The 26236-nt window shown below is 38.9% G+C and overlaps 1 protein-coding gene across 2 annotated transcripts in view; it reads right to left on the reverse strand.

Moving 5' to 3' along the window:
* The window catches only part of ca16b (carbonic anhydrase XVI b), a 122632-nt gene that overhangs the window by 8108 nt on the left and 88288 nt on the right, over positions 1–26236 (reverse strand). For both annotated transcript variants that reach the window (XM_037534940.1, XM_037534939.1), the window contains exons 9-22: positions 18415–18593; positions 15452–15560; positions 15315–15364; positions 13510–14248; positions 12344–12482; positions 9134–9225; positions 5945–6036; positions 4080–4176; positions 3844–3926; positions 3617–3751; positions 2316–2450; positions 2049–2209; positions 795–930; positions 287–433 (exon numbers count right to left, since the gene is read on the reverse strand). In XM_037534940.1, the coding sequence (XP_037390837.1) occupies positions 287–433; positions 795–930; positions 2049–2209; positions 2316–2450; positions 3617–3751; positions 3844–3926; positions 4080–4176; positions 5945–6036; positions 9134–9225; positions 12344–12482; positions 13510–14248; positions 15315–15364; positions 15452–15560; positions 18415–18593 (2294 nt within the window). The remainder of the gene's footprint in view (positions 1–286; positions 434–794; positions 931–2048; positions 2210–2315; positions 2451–3616; positions 3752–3843; positions 3927–4079; positions 4177–5944; positions 6037–9133; positions 9226–12343; positions 12483–13509; positions 14249–15314; positions 15365–15451; positions 15561–18414; positions 18594–26236) is intronic.

The raw sequence follows: 26236 nt of genomic DNA on the forward strand, positions 1-26236 counted from the left end.
CATATTGCCACTGGTGCTGTCTATAACATATTGAAATATGACAGCATGATGTGTGTCATATGAACATTATAGTGCCTTATAGATCTGCTGTTTTGTTTTGCCATTCAAATGTCAACATTTTCCAAAATCAATGGAGTCAATGACTAATCGGCTTTGTCGACTAATCATTGTGGTCCTACAGCAGTATGCTTTAGTGGGGTCTCTGGATTTCCAGGACTGAAATTGGATTCCCCTGGTCTGTGAATTCCACAATGTGATGTAGCTTTAGCAGAGTAATAATTGTTACCTTAAACTGTTTCTCCATACGTGTGGTGCCAGTAAGGCTGGGGGTGAGGATGCTGTTTACATAGCTGTGGAGCTGCCAGACGGGCACCTCAGTGTCTTTACCAAGCACTGCCTCCATCAGAGCGTCATGAATAAACACATACTGCTCCTGTAGGACACACGCGCACACACACACGCACACGCGCACACACACACACACACACACACACACACACACACACACACACACACACACACACACACACACACACACACACAAAAGCTGCTTGAGTCTAAACTGCTAGCTATATTGACTGACTTTTATTGACTTTTTTAATTGGACACATCCCAGGGGAACAGGCATTAGGCATTAAAACAGTTCCTCTTCAGACATGTGGAGTGATTTTAACACTTTATTCTCCAGTATGTCATTATGGAGCACCAACAAACACACCAAATGCAGGTGTATGTACACACACACACCCACAACTACACTCACACACACACCACTTAAATCACTACACACTCACCTCTGTCTGTACCAGGTAATTGCGCTGGGTGCGGATATGTTTGAGAAAGCCCAGGACATTCACTGTGCCTTTGTACTTTATCTGCTGCAGCATGCTGTCAATCACGATGTATGTGCCCGTCCTCCCCACGCCAGCACTAGGCAGAGAGAGCGTGTGAAACCAACAAACCCAAACTATGGAAAAGCTAACAGAAATAAGCGCCCTTTATCTGGATTCGTTTATCTGGGGAGGTATTGTAATTTAAGTAAAAACTGACAAAATTCATGAGTTTTATTGTGTTTTTTTTTTTTTTTTTTTTTTACCAATTTTACAATTCCAAAGTGAATTATCCTCTGTAAATCATATCAAATGACCATTTGTAAAAACAAAAACCCAGCTTGAAACATGGCAATGTGACATGTTGCTACTGTTATTTAGCATCTATTTAGAAACACTCTGGGACTCAGCTTGTTTTGCATGCTATACTACTGCAGTAGTTACATGTAACACTGAAGCCTAGTCTTATAAATTTGCTTACTTATTTCATCTACTTAGTAAAATTACTGCATAGTGAACAAGTTATAGTGAACATAGTGAAGTTAATCTCTAAATAATATATACAGCATGGCACAACACAAATTTGGATGGTCCAGCAAAAACAATTTTTTAAAATGCCAACTTTACTTTTGGGTTATTAAATATGCAAAGTTTTACATGAGCGTTTTCCTTGTTGCTTATTATTTAGTCAAACTAGCCCAAATTACTAACATTAAACAACAACTCCAAAAAGCCAAAGCTAACATAATTTTACAAATATTTTTGCCTCTGTAAATGGATAGAAAACAATCTCCATTCTGTCAGGGTATCAGGTGTGTTTTAAAATTCCATCAGGCACATGTTTGGACCTATTTTGAAATTCAAAACATATCAATGAAAAACACTGGAAAGCTGCTAAAGGAAAGTGAAAAGTGGCTAGCAATGGCTTCTTAGCAGTAGCTAAGAAGTGACTGGGGGGCTATCAAAATGAGGTGGGTCTTGAGATTGGTCCAGTTGGCATGGTTCGGCCCTGTACTGCAGCACATAGTAAATGTAATTGTTGCATACTATAAATGTTACATACAGTATGCACTATACTATTTGCTACTTTGTGATGTTGTAAAAATCAGCCAGTCAAATAAAATTGCATTACAGAATCTGACCTGGTCAAACAAATCTCGCTCAAATAGTGCTTTCCTCACTCATAGTTATCACTTATGTGTCCACCATGAACCCTACCTGCAGTGCACTAGGATGGGTCCAGAATTAGGCGTGCGAGCAGCAGAGGATCTGGAGATGAAGGTGAGCACTGGTAACGTGTACTCAGGCACACCCATATCAGGCCACTGAGTGTAATGATACTGAACCACTATTCTGCCATTCTGCCTTCCTTTCTGCACCTGAAACAGAGACAAAGACAAAAAAAACACCTTCTACATTTATCTAAGCAAATACAGTTACCCAGTATACAAGACATGAACACATCCTGCCACAACAGTGACTGACCTTTTTGACTCTGGTGTTGCGTATGAAGAAGTGCCGCAGTGTGTACCACGCATGCACCTTTGTGCTCTTCAGCGTCACTACCATACTTCCATACTCCTCACTGTTCTCTGAGGGCCAATACTGGTCACATTTCCTCTGTGCAAAAATTTTTTTTAATAAATAAACACAACAGTTCAGTGTTTCTGAACATTTTGAGAGTCACAGTATGTTAAGCCTCCTACAGGTTCCCTGTGCCTTGAAATGCAACTTACTACATTTTAATCATTATGTAATTTTTTCTCACTCTGAAATGAGCTAAAAAACATCTGTCAAAAGTGTGGTTTCTAAATGTTCAATCCCTTCCACAGTTGTATTGAAGAAAACGTGATGTATGTGACGTGATTATTATGATTTTAATTTGATTAAGTTACTGTTGTGCCTACAATCTTGTTATGAAAAAAAATAGTATCCTTTACATTTGAAACAAAAAGAGAAAACCAGAAGTGAAGAATTAAAATTGTTGATACGGGATGCAATTCATTACATAACTAAATATGTTATTAGATTTCTAAGTACAGCATTGTGCAAAGTACAGACTTGATTTCAGTTTTTTTTTAAATCTGCAGGGATATTTTTCTGCACCTCTAATGTTCAGTCTTGTAAGTTGGTTGCATTTTCTGATTGTTCCAATCCAGCTAATCCCAAACTCAATCAATGATGTTGGGGTCTGGACTCTGTAGTGGACAGTCTATTGTCCTGAAAACACAAGCAGCTTCTTTGTGTGATTTTTTTTTCTTCTCAGTTACAGCATTTTGACAGCTTCACCTTCTTCCTGACACATAGTGTTAAGTTTAGTTTCTGAAGCAAGAGAGGAGCTTGACCTTCTCCACTCTCTTAAAGACAAAAGCATTAAGTTCTGTTAATCTGATGGGGACAGTTTTGGTGGTCTACCAGGCTTAGGAGTCTTGTTTTCTTTGCATCTTTTAATACATTTTTAAACCCAGATCAGAAAAATATGAAAAATTAATAACTTGTACTTAATGGCGGCAAATAAAATAAATCAAGGGTATCCTAGTAAGTAATTACTGTATACTGTTGCTGTCAAGCAAAACCTTTTGTATGTATTGTTTTTAAATTATTTGAAAACTGCAGTTACCCTTTGCATTGTGTCAAATTTCATGAAAGAAGTTAAAAATAAGTGAGATATAAATAATTGCACAAGGTAACTGAATGTACTGAATGTATATGACAAAAAAAATAATATTAGAACTCTAAATGTCTAAGCATTAAAGATGTATTCACGGCATGGCATCATGACTTACTCTGCCTTTCTCCACCAGATTGGTGATCATGACAATGACACTGGTGTTCTGTTCCCATATCATTCTCCAGAAGTCTTCAAAGGTGGACTTCAGAGGTCCCTGAGCAGCGATGTATGCCCTGGGTCTGTTATAACCCTGAGAAAGAGGAAAACTAGTTATAACATGCACACAGATACATCTACATGTGTAGACAACCCATATATATATATATATATACATATACTTACATCTACATAGTTAGCATTGATGTAATCCGTGTGTTTGGAATCTTTTCCAGGCAAGGGCTGCAATTTCACTCTGCTATGGTCATCTGAAGAGTAGTAAGATATCTTAATACAACTTATTTAAACAACATTTGCTATCGCAGTTAAAGGATCACATTGGAACTTCTTATGCACAAAAAACCTAATTAAAATATTCATGAACTGTGTATGCAACGTGACCACCTTCAGTGAACACTCACAGGCCACTATGTTGATGTATCTGTTTTTGTGTTTGTTCTCTGGATGGTTTGTGTGCTCCGCTGTAATCTTCACATCAGCTGTGCAATGCTGAACCTCCTATAGAAATAAAAGAAATAGTTGCTACAGCAACTGAAACAGCGTTTTGTCTAGTTGTTCATGTTGACCAGAATTCATTGTTGAAAACCCTCATCACCTGCTAACCAAACTAATTTTTATTGACCAAATTAATGTAAAAACCTAGAGTCCTTTGAAAAATAATTCTCTAATTATTCCACTAATTAGCCACACTCCTCATTGTAATTTACATAAATTACCCTATTTGTCCAAATCATTTAATTATTATCACATCAATGCAATTTTGACTGCATTTTATTCACCATCACCATAATTAGCACCCTGGTGTGCAGTGATGGTGTTGACATTCATCTACCCGAGTGCCTAACAGTTTGTCTTTTATCTTAACTGGAATGTAACAGCCTATTACATAACATAAACAGATCTCTCTCCTACATGTACTCTTTGGGAATACTGTGAGAGTTCATACAGTGCTGAGCAAAAGTCAGACACCACCATTCATTTCATTTACAGTAAAAATGGCCATTGAGTATGTTATTTATTTTAAGACATATTTCTGATGAGATAAGACACAAAATAATCCACTTGTGTAAGGAAGAGTAAAGTCAAAGGCAAATACGTGAAAAAAGCCAGGCAGTTTCCAAACGAGTTCAGAAAATTGTTAAAAGATCTTGAGAAAATGGGAAATGTGCACCAAAACTGTGGCCCATCAGATAAACAGCATTTAAAGCTTACATATTTAAAAGAGAAAATCAAGCGACATTTTCCCTTCAGATCTGAAAAGATCAACAAGTGTTTCCACTGTGAGAAGACAACTATGAGTCTGAACGTGTAGCGAGGAGCGAGGTAGCGGACGCATGTGCGGAGGTAGGCGACTTTTATTGAGGGCAAATCCAAAATCAGGGTCAAGACAGTCCAGGGTCAAAGAGCCAATACGGACAGATCGATTTCCAGACATGATGACAAACAATAACTGGTTCAAACGGATCAAACAAAGCAAACACATCAAACAACAGACCCATACATCCAACAATGATTCAAACAGGGCAAGGACAAAGACCAGCAAACACAACGTGCAAACACAGGGCTTAAATACAACAGGGATAACGAGGGACAGGTGGAAGACAGGTGGAGACAATCATGGGAGGAGTTACAAAACAAGGGGCTGGACTAAACCAAAACAAAATTGCACATGGGCAAAACCAAAACATGAACGCATGGACTGGGAGGGGCCAATCGTGACAGAACCAATGTGTAGCTGTCAAGATGACATTACTGAGAAAAAGAAATAGGCAAACAAAAAAACTGCAAATCAAACCAAGAAGCTTCTGGTGTTAAAAACAATGGATTAGCCAGACCTCAACATCACTGAATGTATTTGGGATTGCTTGAATCATGAGAAGCAGAGACAGCAACCAACTTCTAAGACTGAACTTTGGAGGTGTGGGAAAATATCCCTGTGGCTTTCTTTGGGAAACTGAAAGTGAGTCGCCATGAAAAGAATGTTATACAGGTAAAGGGTGGACACACTAAATACTGAAAAATGTAAAATTTTATTTATTGGGGAAGGGAATCTGTGCTTGTTTTTGAAGGTAACCACAGAAGGCTGTGTTCAGTAAATGTTTGCTATAGGCAGGAACCTGACTACAATGCTCTAGTGCTGCTGCACACATTCCTGCAGCTAGAGCACTTCTTTAATGAGCCTCTTGTCTTTAATTAGCCCTTTCCCTTGGCCATCTGCGCTATCAGTAGCAGTGATACACACACGCTCAAAAAAGCTGATACTCACATCGAACTCTTGAGAGAAGCCATGATGATTGTTGGAGTAGAGCTCCATTATATGTTTGATGAACTGTCTGACTGGGACTGCTTCCAGATCATCTGAAACACACATGCACATGGTGTCAAACCACATTAAAGGGGAATTTCAAAATGACTGTGTAAATCAATTGTTGAGATGTGAACAAAGTCAATCAGGGTGGTTTGATGTGAAAAGTGCAATATAGAGAAACTTCACCAAAAAACAGCAGTTGCAGTGTCTACAGCGCAAATATAGCCATTTTATTTACTGTCCAAAATGACCAATGAACCCACGTGTCTTTTGAGTTTTTACATGTAATGTTGATAATAATAAAATGAAGCCTACAGTCGTGTGCAAACGTTTGAGCACCCCTGGTCAACTATTTAAGTTATTTAGTAAATAAAATGCTTCTATGGTCCATGAACACTCAAAGAACCCTTTGCATGATTAAAAGGGTTATTTGCATCATTAAATGGTTCTTCAGATTGCTGGAGAAAGTGCTGTACATGGTTCTATATAGAACATTTTTTGAAAAGTGTTCTATATAACACCAAAAAGGGTTCTTTCATTGTTACGCTGTCAAGCCTACACACTTTAAAATGATGGTTCTTCAAGGTTTCTTAGTAAAGAAAATGGTTCTATATAGAACCATGAACACTCCTAGAACCCATTGCATGATTAAATGGTTCTTTACACTGTGAAAGCGTTCTTTAGATTGATGAAGAATGTGTAGTAGATGGTTCTATATGGGACATTTTGAAAAGAGTTTTTCTATTGTTACAATATCAAGCCTAGAAGTACCTTTCGTGGTGCTTTATAGAACCTTTTTCAAAAAGGTTCTATATAGAATCATATAAAACACATTCTCCATTAATCCTTTTCATGATGAAAGGACCCTTAAAACATGAAATGGGTTATTTGAATGTTCATGATTCTATATAACAATTTATGAAAGAACTCTTCAAGAACCACCCTTTTTACGTGTGTACAGAGAACACACTTCTGCACGTTTTAACATACAATTACTGTTTATTTGCTGAATTTAACATATTGAAATAACCCTTAAAATGTGGCTGGTGCAAAAATCATATGACATTATATTTCATGTTACATTTTTTCCATTATGTAACATTCAGCAAATAAATAGAACTTTCTCACTAAAATTAGCAGGCAAATTATAATTTTACATTTGGTCCAGAGGATTTGTTAACTTATGTTTACTTAGAAAATCAATAAAACATGTCACTTGACCATGGGTGTTCAAACTTTTGCAAATTATATTAAAACTACACAATAGTCATCAAACGGTAAAAGTTTCATTTAATAGGTTTCTGCGACAGTTTTGAGAGGCATAAAATGCTTTGGATGTCTGGTTCCTATCACCAACACTATGAACAAAGAACAATTCAGACTGGAATTTCACACCAAACCGCTCTGAATGACTGTTCATATCTTAATGCATCCTGATGCATGGTGGCTGTAAAATATGACTGGGATTTATTTAAAGCAATACTTCTGAATTTTTTATCTAATCTTTTTCTGTCATATCTGCAGCATACAGTCAATTACCACGGCCAATCATTAAGGTGCATTTTCCTGTATAGAAAATCTTTATCTTTATCTTAAAAGCCAGTGAGCAGTTGCGGAGTACTTTCAGTGAAGTCTCATATCAAAGACATAAAACATTCTCATGAATTTGTAAATTAAGCTGTAAATATGCATAAATCATGTTTTCAGAATGTGACTAGTTTTCCAGAGGGAAGAATTTGTGGGAATTTGTTAACAGCTTAGTGGTGTGGCTGGAGTTTTCACAGGCTCCTGCCTGATCATGCATGGATTCCCAGAAAACCTTTGGCATAGGTAACCAGAACTGCTTTTGTACTGTTTTACTCCAGTATTTGAACGTTGGAGAAGAACAGCTTCAAGAACAGCTTTGGTAAGACATTCTCTCACATCAGTCCCATCCTAGACCTTTACTGTTAGAGTGAAATGGTTGTGGTTTTGAATTGTACAGAAGTGTACACGTGGCAGATAGAGAACAGGTGACTGTACGCATTATAGACTAAAGGCTGCGACTTCACAGCAATTCAGTATTGCTTCAGTATATTTCACATTCAGAGGAAAGGTGGGGCTGCAAAGAATGCTGTGATTCCTGCGGAGAGCATTTGTAAAGAGATACACGGTGAAATCATTTGCATGTGCAAATGTGTTGCAAAAAAAAACAAAAAAAAAACAACACCTCTAAATAAAGGATTCTTTGAGGCATAATTGCACAATGCAGAAGGTTGTTTAAACAACCTTTTGAGGTTCTGCAAAAGAAATTAGGAGGTTGATTAAGGCCGTTTCCTTCATAGAAGGCAGTTAATATACTGCATAAAATGAGTATCAGAAAGGCTGAGTATTAATTAAACACTGACTGGTATGTTATTATGTATGGCTGGCAGTCTCCCCATTGGATAGCTAGACCCTTGAGTGATGGTGATGTTTAGGTGGTAGCATCTGTGTGTGGTGAACCTCATCAATTACCCCTGAATGAGGGGGGTCTGGTACAATGACCTTTGTTATATATAATCACCCAGGCAAAGATACAGCTCATTGCTGAGTGGGGAGCCACACAGCTGAGGCCTTTATTTGCTCAGGCTGAACAAAGACTGAGCAGCTTGAAGGCATTTGACTTTTTGCCATAGTTGTGGATATTTATTAAACCCCCAGTGTCGACACAATTCAGTGGAAGGATGTTCCTTGATCAAATCAAACTGACACATGTACACCCTTTCCCTAGTTTAATGGGGGTAGTTGATGGGTTCTCTATAACAGACACATTAAACTATCAACCAAAAACGGTGTACTCGTAAACATTAATGGTTGATTTTACTCCCAGGGTGCACAGTTATATAGATGTGTCAGGCAAGATAGGAGAGAAAAAAGCCGGGGAGAGAGAGAGCACAAACCTGGATGGATGGCAGATCCATACTAGCAGCAGCTGGGGAATTTAACAAAACTATGAAATGCATGAACTGAGCTATTACAAAGCACCCTGCACTTTCAGGAATGAGGAAAATGTTCACTGAAGAAAAAATTATAAACAGTGCATGAAAGCACATAAACTTCACCCGTATGTGTGTGCATATGTGTCAGTTGCCTGCAAATAAGAGTGCGAGGATGTAATTGACTCACCAGGTATAGAGAGGGAAGGAAAGCTCTCATTGCGGATTACTCTAGGGGAGTTTCTGTCCTCTATGTAGATATGAGCCGCCTGGAAAAACCTCCTAAGAATAAAAAGATCCAGGTCAGTGGAACACCTTGCAAATAAAACCAAAGTCTGAGCCAATCGAGCTGTACAACACGTCAGTATCAGTATCTCTTTGGATGCAGTTAGTGTTCAAAAATTCACTGCAGATAAACACGGTGCTCAGAGATAACGTTCTGAAACTGAAACAGCCGCAGCTTCCAGAGATGCGAAAACTCTGCCAGGTGTTCCTGAACATCACCTCAAAAGAGCTGTCCAAACTCCTTTTACTAGCTGAGCCACAACAGTGTTGCTTTTGTGAGATACTCTGTAAAGAATGTGTGCAGTCTAGTCTTTTAATAAATAGTACATGAAAATGTATCATTAATTGAATTTAATGAAAGGTTACTGTTGTGTGTGCAGTCTTGTTAAATGGGAAAATAATAATAAATAATAATCCTTTATATTCAGAAAGGATGTAATTCATTATGTATTAAACTATGTAATAATTATGTAATTACCTAATTAAATTTCAACAGCAGAGTAAAATGACACTAACAATGTTGTGTATTCACAAATCAGTTATGCAATTCACACATATGTAATGCAATTATGTAATTCCATTTAATCAGTGTAGTAGTATGAAAATGATACTTATAACTCTAACCGCCAAGGGTTAAAAGCTTTTACAAGTTTAGTTAGCAGTCTCCTAATCATCTTATCTTACTATCTTTGAATAGCATTATTATTATTATTATTAATTACATAGAGCCTGGAAAAATGTTTTGGCATGGCATCCAATCATGCATAGAAATGACAAATGAAAATGCTAGCTGGCACCTTTTCTATTCTAATTCAGTGCCACACATTTTTGATAACATGTAAATATCCCAGCATAAGAGCTCCCTACCTGTACTTAATGCAGAGCAAAGAGCAGATGCTATTCATCCTTGAGAGGAGAGATGAAAAGAGAATAAGAGAAGGAGAGCTGGGATGAAAGGAAACAAGGGGGGAAAAGCAGGGGGGTTGAGAAATGGGAGGACCCTGGGGATCACCCCCCTACACCTCATCTGTCCTAATGACCCTCCCTCTGGAAGGGTGTACTCTTTTGTCTGTGTGTCTTGCTTCCATTGGAGCCACAAAGCCGCAGATCCTTCGGTGCAGCTTGAGGGTTTTAAGATGAAGCAGCTACACGATAAAAATAGTACAGGCAAGTTGCAAATGGAATTAAACTATTTTTTTTTCTTCTGGACAACCAACCGTCTAATCAAGAGTTAGATTCCAGCACACAGGCAAGCGCTGCATCTCCCTGCTCTGTTCTGGGCATCCGTGAGCTTGAGTAGAACGCAGAAAAGCCTCTGAGCCATCCAGATGGATCGTAGCCTACATAAAAAGCTCATTAGCCTATCACCTTGGCAACATTAGAACTTAGTTTAGGCCAATTATAGCATGCTTTCTGGTAAACATTCCTACGTGAATTTTCTTCTCAGATGAGAAAAATCAACTGAAAAAGTAACTTCAGTTAAAAACTTTCCTTTTCAGAAGAACTGAAATGCACCACAGCAATTTCACCTAGCAGGAACCTACAGTTGAATTAATATCAAGGCAAACAACAACAAGCAAGACAATGGGGTTGATGAAAATGGCATTTTCAGTCTGCTGTAGTCCTGCTGATATCACACAAAGCACTTCTCTACAGTACAGTACACTCATGACATCTTAATGACAAATCAAACGCATTCCATACTCTCTAGGGAGCTGTCAAATCTCCATCTGCTTCTTTTCCGCTCACTCATCAGATAATCATTCATTAAATCCCTGACAAGCCTATTTAACTCAATCACCATTTCATTCACTTCGTCATTAACTCACTTCCTTCCACTAAGGCTTGATTGCCTATTACTGAGATGAGGTGCACCCAAATAATGACAAAATTAGGACTTTTTGTCTTGTCTTCTGTTGTTCACTGGGAAAGCCAAAGTGGCTGCACTAGAAAAAGAGTAGAATTGGTTTGGACTGATTACACTGTTACACAAATTATCCCAAACATTTGACCATGCTTGGATCATTCCATGGTGTCATCTGAGTTCACAACAATCCAAGCCTTGTTTTAGAGACAGAAATCTCTAAAAAGTCATATACTGATATCAAATCTTAGCCATGCTCATAGTCATATACAAAAGTTTGAACAATCAAATTACATGTTTGTTGACAGTAAGTAAATATGTCCTCTAAACCTTTTTTTCTGTAAACTTTTGCATAGGCCAGATATATGTTTTATTTTTCCCCAGTTAGATTAAGTAAATAAACAATAACTGTACATTAAAATGTTCTCTGTAAAGGATGTGTTTTTTTTTTAAATGAACAAAACATGTACTTTGTTCAGGGATGCCCAAACCTTTGCAAATGACTCTATGTATTCCCACAACAACACATAAAAATATTAATTTCATATAAATTGAACAGTTTCATTAATTTTAACAGTTTAATTTAATTTAGTTGTGTCTGTGAGCTTTCTTTCCACCATGTTACCAACTTATTTATGGCGAGACTGAGATTTCTTGACATAAGCATGTCTATCTGACATCGATCCAGTGGATCTCTGCCATTATGTGGCACCTAAACCATCCAAATGAAGATCAACCCATCCACTGCATCTCCAGCTCTGCTCTTCTACGTGTTTATGCATTATAATGGCATGTTCTAGCCAGTATGCCTGGCCTTTAAGCTTCACAGATTGGAACACAGCTGTGTTCCTCATCCTAAGGCTTGTAAGCCCTTGGGGCCCTGCATCATTCACTGTACTGCATGGACATGAGCATGGGAGGGGGGGGCAGCCTAGAAAGGCACTGCTTCATGACCCAGAGCTTCTGGTGAAGGTGCAGTAGGTGCTGGGAGAGTCTCAGCTGATGGGCTAATTCAAAAAGGTGGCGTATGGGGGTGCTGCAAGCAAGGAGAAATTCCATAGGAAAGAAGATGAAGTGGCAGGATGAACAAGAAAGCACAGAACCTGATATGTCCACAATCAAGATTTCACAATTCATCTTACTATAAAATTCTACTGCTTCAACTGTTTTGACTACATGAGCTTGTGTTTTCCAACTAAGAACAAGAGAATATATGTCAATAAACCTAAGCAGGATGCCAGAAGATCTTACCTCCAGTAGACCAGGACAGCCAGTAGCATGATGAGGCAGAGGAGCGTGAGAGCTGACACCACCATCAGAGGGATGATCCACTCCATCCTGCTTGCAAGGGATGCTCGATCTTTGGGTACGGTGGATATGCTGTTCCGCTCTGAGTGGTGAGCATCCACAGAAAAGAGGCACAGACTGACATAAAACGCTGACTAAAAACATTTTCTGTTGTTACAGAAAAATATCCTGTATCAATGAATTCTATTTAATATCTACCAGATACAACTTTTTTTTAATAGATAAGATACAGATTTGTCCCGGAAAGCAAGTCATGTCAAGGATGTGAAAGAACTGAAGCTCTGTTTTGTGAAACCAACTATTTTCAACTCTTAGAAAAAGATCCTTTCTTCTAGGTCTAGCATCAATAAATGACCTTTAACCCATTATAAACCATGGGCCTGCGGGAGAGCCCAAAGTTTTATCACACACTTCGGTAAGGTAAGAAAATCTCTTTTGGTTTGCACTGAAGTTCATGTAGTTATTGAATAATAAGCCTTAGTATGTAATAAGCCTAGGGTGTTAAGTGGTTAAAGGACTCATATCCCACATTCTAATTGTACTTAATCTTTTATCCAATGTCTTTTTAAATGACTTTTAATGTCTGCGTGCTTTTATGTAACAAAAACTATCATAATTTATTTTTACATGACCATTTTTCAACCTTGCTTTATCCCCTAGAATGAAAAATGTTGTTTTTGTGTCATTAAGAATGATACATGTGAACTGTGCTTGTTCTGATTGGCTGTCCTTGTGTTCCATTCATAAAGCAGTCTAGGCTGAAACATTCCTTATGACTTCAGTGTGAATGGGCAGGGCTAAACTGCTTTTGACTGAATAGTCAGTAATATGTAAATGCATTGGTTTTCATGGGTTTTTAAACTTTAATCATGTTTACATATTAGATCAAACTCTTATTTTCTTAAAAAAATAGTTTTGAGCCATTTAATTTCTATCTACATTATCAAATAACATGATAAAAACAATGTTCTTAAAACGTTTTAATGACTGAAAATACACAGATTTGTCCCTCAAAGCTCGGACAGAAGTGCAGCTCTAATTTGTGACACCACAGCCCTTTGGAACTCTGTCAGAGATCTACTTTCAGGTACACTCTATACCTCACCTACCAGTGTGAATGTAGAAAGGCCACTGGCTTCTGTCCTCATTGGTCAGCTTTGTGGTCTGTGTCGGGCTGCTGGCAAGCTGCATGTCTGTTGTGTCTTCCAGCCATGTTGGTTGTGTCAAGTCTCCCCCTGAAGATGTCTGAGTAACAGCAGAGATTTGCTCCTCTGTGGCTCTAGGGGGCGCTGTGGAAGCCTCTGCATCCCCACCTTTTCGTTCTCTCTCTCTAGACGTTGAGGTTGGGACAGAAGCGGTGGGTTTTTCAAAACTGTCCTGTCCTTCCTTTTTCTCTGTCACAGCTGTAGTCTTTTCTTTCTTTTGTCTTTCCTCCTCCTGCTGTTCCTCTTTATCTTCCTCTTCATCCTCCTCTCCGTCTCGTTCTCTCTCTTCCTCCTCTGTCTCTTTAGTTCCTGCACCCTCCACAGAAGGAAAGTTCGTGTTGTCAGAGGGGGTGGTCTCTGAAGTGGGAGGAGGCTGTTGGCGTGTGGAGGCGGGGGCAGAACTAGGTGACTGGGTGGGCCAAAGGGATCCAGGGAGTGAGGAAATCACACCGCCGCTGAAGCCCAGGCCAGCCAGAAGTGTGCTGGTCACCACAGATGCCACTGTGGCCTGCCCGCCACTTGATGGAGGGCCCATGCCCGTTGCCATGGAGACAAAGGAGAAAGGGAGCCCAGAAGAGGCCCAAGTCGAGGAGCCAGAGCTGATGGGGGCCATGTCTGCAGAGGAAGGTGGAGACACTGTAGGCTGGAAAGTTGCAAGACAGGAAATAAGAAGTTATTCTACAGTGCCAAAAGCTTTTAAAAAGCATTAAAAACATAAAAACAATGCATTAACAAAATATAAATAGGTGTGACCATCAGGCCATGTTTCATACTATAAGAAAGACCAATGGAAGGATTTAAAACAGACAATGTAATGCAAATTAACAGCAAATTACTGCACATTTTAATCAGTTGTTGTTTAAGTGACTGATTAATTATGACAGTTCTAATATATACAGTGATCCCTCGTTTTTCGCGGGGGATGCGTTCCAAGACCACCCGCGAAAAACGAATTTCCGCGAGGTAGAGGAAAGATATTTTTTTAATGTATTTAACGAGTATTTGGACTTTTAAAACCCTCCCTGTACTATTAACAACCCACCCTTTGCATTAAACAGTCATTCTATAATGTTTTTCAGCTGGAACTACATGTGATATCGGATGTGGACATGAACAATACATGTACTGTACGTAAGAAATACTTGTAAATGATATATTTACGTCTTCCTGATGTTAGCCTCATACTTCTTGATGGAGCGTATGGTGGATTCATTAACACCAAACTTTCTTCAACATATCTAAAAGTTTAATCTTCTCAGCAATCGTTATCATTTGTCGTTTGCGTTTAGCCTCAGTACCAGCCTTGGATGAAGAAGCACGCTTGGAAGCCATTGCAGAGGGTCAAAATCGCAAAGAAACGCAAAAAATACACCGCACAAAGTAAAGATCAACTGAATACGACCGCGCTGTAAGCAATCTTCTGATGAAGTGGTCGCGAGAGACTCGGAGAGAGAGAGAAATGACAAGGAGTTGCTGGGTATGTGAGCATCTTTCAAAATACCAATTACAGGCCAGAATACAAAATGGGAGTCTGTGATTCGTCATCTCTAATTTTCGCACCAATAAGCCCCCTTGATAAAACACAGTGACATGCAGACCGCCATTCAGAATAAAACTGACAAAACCCTGATAGTGTCCACCTTAGTGTGCAGTAGATATCAGACACCCATGTAAGTGTGAGCAGAGCATTTGAGGCTGAGGCTACTCACCATTCCAGTTTTCACAATTCTTGACCCTTCGAATATCCTCGTGGTATTTGCTGAAAGAACACAGAGTGAAATATTTTAGGCAAACAAGTGAACTGAAGTACTAGTGAATTAAAATAGGGCACATATAGATAATTCACCTCTGAATAAAAGTGTCTGGCTAAAGTCGCTGCGCTGGTCTCTCTGACACAAGGCCTGCACTCTGAAGAGATACAGAACATCTGGAAACATGCGAGTGATCACTGCCCTCTGCAGGAGACATACACAGACATACACACACACTTTAGTTAGGTAGCACAAAGATTGATATGAATGTCAGAATATTAGCAACAGGAATTTCATTTCATTTGAGGGGGGTTACAGGTTGAGAGGGCAGGCTGGCAAGCATTATGCCCCAGAAACATCCCTATAGATAATATTTGATTGACATTACACTCGGTTGCCACAGACAACCATATTGTCGACATATCACCAGTCAACATGGTGAGCACAGCAGCTAAAGCAGCACTTGTACAGCCACCGTTGACACACTGACAGATAAAATATCTCCATGGTGTGTTGTGTGGTTCATGATTGTAGCAACAATACTGAGAAACAGAACAATGTTTATAACATTCTGGCTGTAGAGGCTGAAGAGCTGGGCTAGCAGCCTATCAAAAACAGGAAGAACTTTCAGCCACCTTCCCTTAATGTTACCAAAATTTGCTCTCATCATTTTGTCACAGGCAGACAGCTGGGTGAAGAATGAGTTCTGTAGTTCTGCACTTGATCATTTTTGAGTGCTGAGAATCGCTCATGATTGACAGTTGACATTGATCTACTGTAGTTAGTTGAGAGAATGGCAGAACGTTAGCAGGGGATACTGATTAACCCATCAAACACAGATCTGTAGTTATTACTCACTTTTGCAGCCACGTTTGGTGGTGTAATTGATGGTACAAAGGACAGAATATCGTTTATGCTTCCACAGACAAAATAATCACATCACTCAGGCGATTTGCATGCTTTTAGCTGCTGTGAAATGAATGCTGATGCAGTATTAACAAGCTAAGTATAGATGTGTTTGACATCAAGCAAAAATGCATAATAGGGACCCAAAGATAACTTGTCGATCTGGTATCTATCAACACCTCCGATTACGCTGACTTTTTCTTGATAACTTGATTTAGAAGCTTTAGATGGCACTGACTGCTCACATCGTGCTGACTGTGTCAACAATATGACCGTAGTACGTTTTGTCTAAGTTTTACGAATTAAATCTATAGTGAGAATGACAGCCGGCAACATCACTGTAGCAAAATCATTAGAATATACCCACTATTAAGAGGGAATTCTTCCGATTTTTCTAAATTTTATAGCTATGCTCCTCCTGTGTGGAACCTATCAACTTCAGTAAAAGGAAAGAATAAACACACCTATGGGGACTTTTGTAAATGTGTAGTGCTCTAAGTAGATTTGATTCTATGTTCAAGTGTCTCGAACTTCCTTCCCAAACTCACTTTTATCACTCACTAATATGACATAGACTGACAACATGGAAATGACAAGATCTAATTTTCCTGGACAAAATGTAAATGTAAACTCAGATTTATGTTAATATTATGGAAGCCAGAATCACATTTATTGCTTGAAATTTGAATATAATTCAGGCCCCAAAAACAGGAGAGCTTCATATGACTGTTTCATATGACAAAAATTGGTCCTGACTCTCTTATGCAACCTACACCCAGCTTCCAAATTGAAATAAAAATGTAAATGTGGCGCTGAAATGATTAGGGAGGCGGAATATGTTGGAGTGAAGGAGAGTAATTGGGCTTCGGCTGTGGCGGGCGATTTCTACAATTGAATCCAAATCTAATTCAGCTGAGCCAGAAAAAGATTGGCAGGTTTCATCTGAGAAGTTTCCTCAGCTTGCAGGGCCCTCCTTTGTTGTCATGGATACCACATGTAGAAGACCGATCTGGCAAGGTGACTGACAGTGGGGTGGGGTGTGCATGTGTTGGGAAGGGTGACTCATTCATCAGAATCCCAGGAAAAGAGAATGCATGCTGTCTAAACCTATCAATCCCAAAAAGTTCATCAGGGTTATTAGGAATCTAGGGGTCCAAACAATGGCCTAGAGCAGCCAAATTCTGTTTATTTTCCCTCTATCTTGATCACTTCTTTGAACTTGATGTGAGTGGCATGAGTTTCACAGTTTTAAAGTTTAAAGTGTTAATCTAGCCAGAGCCAAGCTTAAGATAACAACAGAATAAGCCAAATCACACATCTATTCTCTGTGAACATTTTAATGCAGAGGGACAAATGCATATTTCTGCCTTTTAATCTACTCTTCACCTTTAATAACATGATTTATGAATGTTCTCTCAATTTGATATGTTAAGAAGCAAAATCAGACAGGCACTGTTCTCTTCCAAGTCGAAGGTCCAGGCGACTTCAGCTTTTACAGCATTGAAGGGACAAATGAAAGAGACAAAGACTCTGCAATTTGCAAGAATTATCACATTAAAATAAAGTACATGGTCAACACAACAAACATGTATAGCCACCTTCTTCATCATTATCCTGATCTGGTAGAAGTCAGTCTACAACTAAGTTGTAGTTGTGTTCTACCTTTAAACATTTTAACCCCAGAAATGTTCTGCTTTCTGGCAGTTTATGGCTATTTCACACTGGAATGATGACACACACAGTGTATGTGTGTTAAAGAGGCTGGAAGCTAAGCTATGTGCTTTGTTGTAAGCTGTTTCATACTGGTTGTCAAATTCTGTGAAACTGACACTGATAAATACATAATTTGCCTATTTAGGAGTATTTTATTTTCTTCAGTTACACAAATATTGTGATGTATCATAGAGAATTGTCTTGTAATATATCAAGTATCACAGAATCTCGTGATATCACCATTATCAAGGGCAACGTATAACATTGTATAATATTGATAATATTGTATCATGAGATGCCCTGTGATTCCCATTTCTACACTTTAGTATGGCTAATGTGGACATGTACACAGCCTGATTACTCTGGAGGAAGATTTCAATGAGTTAATGGAGACAAGGCAGGGTAATATTACACGCTGCACAGGAGCTGGAATACTCACAGTGTTGTGCTCACTGGTCTGAGTTTTCTCAAAAGCCATATCATCCTTAACCCAGCTGTAGGAGACCAAGAAGCCAACTATGGGAGGGTGGTAGATGATTGATGGGCGATCCCAGGTCAGAACCAGTGCTGTTCGGTTCAGAGGATGGGCCTTCATATTACTAGGGACACTACTGCAGACTGCAGAGAGAGAGAGAGAGAGAGAGAGAGAGAGAGAGAGAGAGAGAGAGAGAGAGAGAGAGAGAGAGAGAGAGAGGTAATTGAGACAAAAAAGAAGAAACAAGGATCTTCATCTCTCAGCATCAGGAAGGAGAGAAAGGTAGAGAGTTCTTTTCATTTGATTAGAGATGGTGTGATTGGAGACAAACGAGGCAAATTATTGTGGGAGCGCAGCCAGGATCTCAGATGTGCAGGTCCCTAGCTACTGCCTGGAGGTGAAGCTAAATCTTTTATTGCTGTCTGACTCACGAAAGTGTTCCCACCAGAAACTGCTTCAAAAAAGGCAAATAATACATGAGTTCATCTCAATCTGCCTCTAGGCTTTCGAGAAGACTTTGTATGTCTGTGAGTGTGTACACATGTGTACGTGTGTCTATGTGTGCCATCGCTACAGATGTGGGATTAGTAAATGGGTTTTGGCAGGCTGGAGAGTTACAAAACAAAGCCATGTAGAACTAGTCCTTTAAACAAGGCAAGGTCACTCTCACGGGACAAAGTGTGAGCAGCCAAACGGAAATGTCGCGCCAGCATTGTGCTTAGTATGATACAGCCGAAAGTGGCTTCAGAAACAAATTTTTCTCTTGTAAAAAATATGTGTCCTGTAAGGAAACACTGTTATTCAAAATGGTATCAAAGTGATCACCGGACAGAACAATAAAAAAGTCAAGAGTGTGGAACCCTCAGGGCCTTCTACGGGCTAAATAGTAAATAGTTATCAGATTATTAGGTACATGTTAACAGACTCATTGTTACAATTTGGTTGGAAATAAAAGGGTGAACATTTTTAAATGGACAAAACAAAATTGTTCCATTTCCACTGGTTAGGATTTCAGGAGCTGAACTGAAGGCTTAACAAATCGGTTTAATTAATGATGTAATTAAAAACAGACATAAAAACCAACCAATTTCTTTTGATTTACATGGGTGGGACTAATTTACTGAGACTGCGAATACATGTTGTAGCCTGAACAATGTGTTTCAGTCAGTTGACTGAAAGCCAAAAGAGTAGCAGCTCTGTGTCAAGACTCTTTACTGAAAGTGTCACTGTAAAACTCACTGTTAAATACATGTCAATATATCTGATACATGCTTCAAATAAAACATGGAATGTCTTTTACAAGCTTCAGATGTCCATGTTTAAACTGGAATGTTAAAAAAATCATGCATATCGCTCCAGAGTTTAGCATTACAAGCAGGGGTACTACCAAAAGTTAGCATAATTCCAGAGGTATTTCTTCTTCATTTTAACTGCCTTTTGACATTTATGACCTGAACTGAAAGTCTCAACTGAAACTCAGTCTGAACTGAAACTCAAATAGTCATGGTTTGTAACTATCAATCATAAGCATAGCTTTATAGTAAATAAAAAAAAATACAAAAACAAAACAAAAAAACAGTCTGCTACTATCATTTTAGCGAGGGCAATATCTTATTAAGAGACATTTACAGGGACAAAGAACCCAAACACAGGTTTGCTTATGTGTATAGTAGATGAACAATGGAAAAACACACCTTTATCAAATTTGGCACTGTCACACATTTGGATCCTCCTATGGAGGAAATGGACTTCATCTCCCAGAATGCTCTGGGAGATCAGGTGATTGAACAGATGCACTCAGACTCATTGGAGAGAACTTCATTTCCCAGGATACTCTGGAATCCCATGTGAATTCGAACTCTTACAAACGCTCCTATCAGCGATCTCAGTCTCCTGACTCTTAATGTGGTACACCTGTGTCTGTGATCATGTGACTCATAGCATAGAGTATAACAGCCTGTGCTTTAGTTAGACTCATTGCGAAGTACTATTTCTTTGAGACTACTGAGCGTTACTCTACTGTTCTGACTGATTCTGTGTTTTGACCTTGTGCTTCATTTGCTTCATTTTCTACTTGTGCCTTATCCCCTGGTACCTTTGCTTGTGTGATCGGATCTGTGTTTTTTTACTTTTGGCCTGGACTCTGACTTCAGTTTATGTTTTGTCCCTTTTCTGACAACTGTTGGTTTATCTTTATTAAATCACTTTTGTCCGCACACATCTCTGTCAACTGATACTCTGTCAACACATTACAGGCACTATGATATTAAAATATTTTTTATGGTCACAAATGCATCTGACAATATAATTATATCCAAAATGATAACATTTACATAAGAAGGCAAAAGATTTTCTTAGAGTAATGTGAACAATTTTATTCCCAATAATTTTGACCATTTTTACTAGACCTGCTCAGGATGTTTCCTGCCTTCCGCCTGATGAGTGCTGTGAATGCTGGGTTAGACTCATGTGACCCATGAGGATAAGCGGCATAGATAATGTGTCTGTGTGTTGGTGCATTCACCATTAAATGTTCACAAAAAATAACAATAATAACAAAAGTAAATGATACGTTAGATAGAGGTAACTTTTTCAAGTAGCCTGAAAGAGAGCAGATGCTGGAGAACTTATATTCCCATTCGAGTAATAACACAACATCATCTATCAAATCCCATTATTGGATAGAGTCTCATTAGTAACCATTAATGTATCAAACAGTCATACATCACCCACAGAAAAAGCACTTGAGAGGGTTCTCACTCTTTAGTTAAGCTGACAGTGGGTTACGTCATGGTGCAAGATGATAACACCATGGATGACATGTGGGACCCACCAGCCAATTTAAACGGCATTAGCGAACCTGAAAAGTGTCAGATGAGGAGCGAAAAATCTAGCTCACTCTTGAGTTCATATGATGATATAGAGATATTGTAAGTATTTCAGAGAAGAATACCAGCAGTGTAGCATGTACCCATATGTCTATCACTATAGAAAGAAATACATGACTGGGGCAGTCATGGGCTGGAGGTTAGGGAACCAACCCAGTCATGGGCTGGAGGTTAGGGAACCAGTCCATTCATGGACTAGAGGTTAGGGGACCAGCTCTGTGACTGGAAGGTTGCTGCTTCGATCCCCAGAGCTGAAAGTACATGACTAAGGTGTTCTTAAGCAAGGTACCTAACTCCCAACTGCTCCCTATGCGCTGCGGATAGGGCTGCCCACCGCTCCAGGCAAGTGGGCTCACTGCCCCCTAGTGTGTGCGCTCACTAGTGTCTATGTGGTGTTTCAGTTCACAGATGGGTTAAATGCAGAGGTTCCCCGCTGTGGGACAAATAAGGGTCATCACTTAACTAAATCAATCTCCACTACCAGAATCTTCACTTACGACACTAAAAAAAATGTTCTGTCAGTACTCTTTCCCTAAAGAGGAAATGTATGCTAACACAAAAAGCCTGTAAGCACTAAGCAGCAGTAACTCATAGGCTTTTGATTATGCACAGTACCAAAGGAGAAGAGAATTAAGAGCCATAAGCTATAGTTACACTGAGAATTTAAAGCCAAAACGATGCCTCTCTTTACACTGGGGATAGTGTAGTGAGCAGGGTGGCATTGGTACTGGTTTTCAGACTAGGAGTTACATGCAGTCCAACCCACCTCAACCCGTAACTGTATTTTCTCTGCTTCCTTCTGGCCTTGTCTCACCAGCATCGCCTACCTGTATCTGTAAATTGCCCATATCACATCTTTTTGGAATATGTTGCTGGCACTGATTTCAGAATGAGCATATATTTATAAAAAACAAATGAAGTTGATAAGAAAACACATAAAATATCTTGTCTCTCTACTGCTTTCTTTAAACACAGGTCAAATTGGATTTACAAATCAATGTTTCCATTTTTTATTTGCATTTCACATACTGTTCCAACTTTTTTGGAACTGTGTTTGTTTATTGCTTTTTCTTCTTTATTCACTATAGAGAGATAAGCAAGCTGGTCAACTGGTGATCAAATGAAAACTAAACGGTGCTTTCATGTGAATTGTGAAGCAATCAACACAGTAACTATGCACAAAACTAATACAAATTAATGGGCGTGTCACCTGTCACATATTTTTCCCCGCCATGTAGAGTACATGCTTTTCTTATTCTTGCCTTTCTGTTCCAACTTTGCTGTGTTGCTTTGTTGCTGTTGTCCATCATCATGTAATTCATGCGTGAAGATGGTTACATCGTTTAGCAGTGCCAAATTTAACTGTAATTACAAACTGTAGAATTGTATTAACCATGGCCAGAAAAGGTGAGGCCAGCTGCAGTGAGGCATTTTCATTTTCCTTGACAATCATATATCATTTAGAGCTAATAAACAGAATTTAAAAACAGTGACCTGCCACGTCAAAACAGAACATTCATGATATACACTCTTGCTAAAAACACATGCTGCACAGTTTGAAAAAGAGTCTAAAAATAAGAGGGTTAAAAGAAATCGAAGAGAACTTTACCATCAAGAAAAAATCAATCTGATATCTACTTCTTAAGTCTGCAATCAACAAGACTTTAGAGTAGAGCAGTAATATCTGTGGGGTCCCAAAGGGAAAGCTTCTGCCACCTTGCTTTGTTCTCGATTTACGCTTCTACTGAAGAGCAAAGTGTCAACCAGCTTTATTTTTATTTCACACACTTTTTTCCCACCCATACACTTGAAATGCATTTATTAACACCTTGTGCTTATTTTTCCGTAAGATTTGAACAGTAGAAAAGTCTTCTTAAGTAGTTGCTCTTTGAAAGCAAACAGCTAGTTTTACATTTATATCTTTGTGGCTAGCATGAAACCAGTACGAGGTGTTTGCTTGCGGTACAAATTCACTTGTGTTCACTTGTGCTACTTGTGTTTGAAAAGATGTTCACAGCCTGCTGGAGATTAGCATTATTATTGTATTAAGAGAAGAAAAGCACACAAAAGTTTCAGAAGTGGTTGCTTCAAATTAGAGGCCGAGGATGAGGAGAAGACATTTTTTAACTAAAGCCGTGCTTCCTCTGCACTTGAGTTTTATCAGGTCTGCCCCACGCCCTTAACATGTGACTGTAGTATGAGAAGAGAGTGTATGTCTGTTAAAGGGGAGGGAACTATCAGAACTTGGGCTGAAGTGCTGGGTGGTTTTTGTTTTGAGCTACTAGGTGATCAGAGGTACAGATAGAAGTGAGGAACAGCACCCCAGTGAGGGGTGCCAAAACGTTGTCACGGGAAACAGAAGGTAGAAATGGAAAATTTATGGTGTTTCTCCACTGACTAGTATGATTACAAATCCATAATCATGCATTTCGATGTCATTTCCACTGCTGGGTTAAAACTAGCGTACCTGAGTATCTGTGCTGAATTTTGAATTGGGTTACTTTTCTCACTGGGCCACCAAGCATGCAGACTTGGAACATATGGGTGGAGCTAATAACGCTGAATGCCACTAATTGGTCAAACTCATCATCACTGATCACCAAATGACCACCATAAAAAAAAAAAATTAGTACCTTTAAAAAAAATGTAAGTCAGAACTTCAAAGGCCTAAATTTGTTGGTGTCCTATGACCACATGAGCGAGAGAACTCTTACTCTCATAGTTCTGTTATGCAAAGGGAAATGGGTACAGCTGCTCACACGATACAGTTCTGGGTTCAGATTAACCATACTGCCTGGTGGAAAAAACACTTTTTAATAGGGTGTTAGACTGGAAGCAGGAGGTGCTTCAGGCATGATCCTCCTTCCAAATCCCATTATATAATCCAAATCACATCAATCTTGATATTCCATCTCAAAACTGCAGAGCATGTGGACCTCCAGGATTAGAGTTCAGAATGCTGAAGACAAGGAAACATTGTTTAAATAAGTGAACTGTGGAAAACTGTGCACAATTTGGGTGCCCTGGTCAAATGCCATGCCGTGTTGATTTTCTAAGTGAAAATACATGAACACATTTCTGCACACTTTAATGCATAATTACTGTTTATCTGCTGAAAGTAACATATGCTATGTGGCCTGTGCATTTTATTGCACATTTTATGTTTTATTTTTTTCCTATATGTTAAACTCAAATACATTAGAACTGTGTATTAAATTTTGCAGGAAATGCCATATTTAAGTGCATTCTCTGCAGAAGATATGTACTTATTTTCACTTAGAAAAACAGAAAAACATGGAATTTGAACAGGATATTCAAATGTTTGCATATACAGTATTAACAATATGTTAATAGAAAATAATAAAAGAATAGAGTACAAGAAATGTCAATGCTACATTATGATTAATAACACTTTTAACAAGAAATGTCAATGCTACATTATGATTAATAACACTTTTATACGACTGTTCTTTTTTCAAAGACTAAAAGTATAGATTGTTATACAATATTTTGGAATGAAGTGCCTCATTTATTTCTGTTGGGTTACAAATGCAGTAAAATAAACAGAATTCAGATATTTTAGTACAGCATTATCTAAACACTCTTCTCTTCTGGAGGTCAATAAATACAACTGGAAAATTTGTTTTGAAACATCGGTCAATATCAAACATCTGTCTGATGCCAACTTGTTTGTAAAGCAACTATCTGCCAATGGTGATATGATTCTGATACCGTCATATACCTGAGCAACTTTGCTAATCTACTGTTGCTTCATTTGTATTAGTTATTACATTTGTTGTTCTGTAATTCTGCTAATTCTGTAACACAATATAAGAAGGTGCACAGCTGCTTTATTCACTACACCCCCTTTCCAGTGGTATAAGATCAGTTAACATGTGCATGGACGGGGTGGAGACTGTTGTGGCCCCTGGCCTCTAGATGGTGGTACAGACTTAACTGCAGTGCCTATTTGAGCCCTCCAGCACTGTTAACAGAGCTGATACATGATAATATGATATGTGGACACTGTCAAGAGGGATACAATCACCCAGCACAACTGTGCAAAGTCGGATAATTTTGAAGAAAAACAACGCCCATTATTTTGAAAAGGGCAATTTGTGCTACAGATGTGTTTTTTTTTGCTGTTCAATCACCATAAACATCAACAATACAGCAAATGATTGTAATATTAATGGAATTCTATAGTTTATTCTGAGGGCAATAATCTGTTTTTCTCACAAAGATTACAGGCAACACAAGAGCAGGGTAAAAGCATTAGATATAATAATGGCTGCAGTACCACTGATGGTGGAGGAGAGCAATTTTGTTATTGATGTCATTCTCACGCAATCTATTCCAAAAGATATAGTTATATCCACATTGTGCTTTCATTAGGCAGGGTGGACCACATACGTGATGCTTGATAAGGTCATTATGGTAAGAGCCCATGGATGGGTGTATCAGGACCAGCAACCTTTCAAGCCGATGATAAACAAGTCTGCGGGTGGATGGAGGGGGAAAGCAGACAGAGAGAAGAAAAGAAAGAGTGAATGGAGGACAGGGGGTGATTAAGAAAAGGGCATTAACTGTGGAAGTCGGCCTCAATAGCTCCATCAGCCTGAGTGACTCAGCAAGAGGCCATTATCTTCATCAGTTCAATCATCAGCATGCTAATCATTGCCACCATCACTGTCCCACAGTAATAAGCCAGGCACTGCTGATCTGAACACGCTCTCTGCATGTCTACCCTCATGACAAAGCATACCTTTTGGAGTAAACAAGATAAGATGCCAAGACACTGATATCAAGCAACAGTGGTAGGACATAGGCAAGTGCAGTTGTGTAAAAAAGTTTGGGAACCCTTGGCCAAATTACATTTTGACCAGGGTGAAAGTAAG

This window comes from Pygocentrus nattereri, chromosome 26, assembly GCF_015220715.1.
Source record: "Pygocentrus nattereri isolate fPygNat1 chromosome 26, fPygNat1.pri, whole genome shotgun sequence".
NCBI lineage: Eukaryota > Metazoa > Chordata > Actinopteri > Characiformes > Serrasalmidae > Pygocentrus > Pygocentrus nattereri.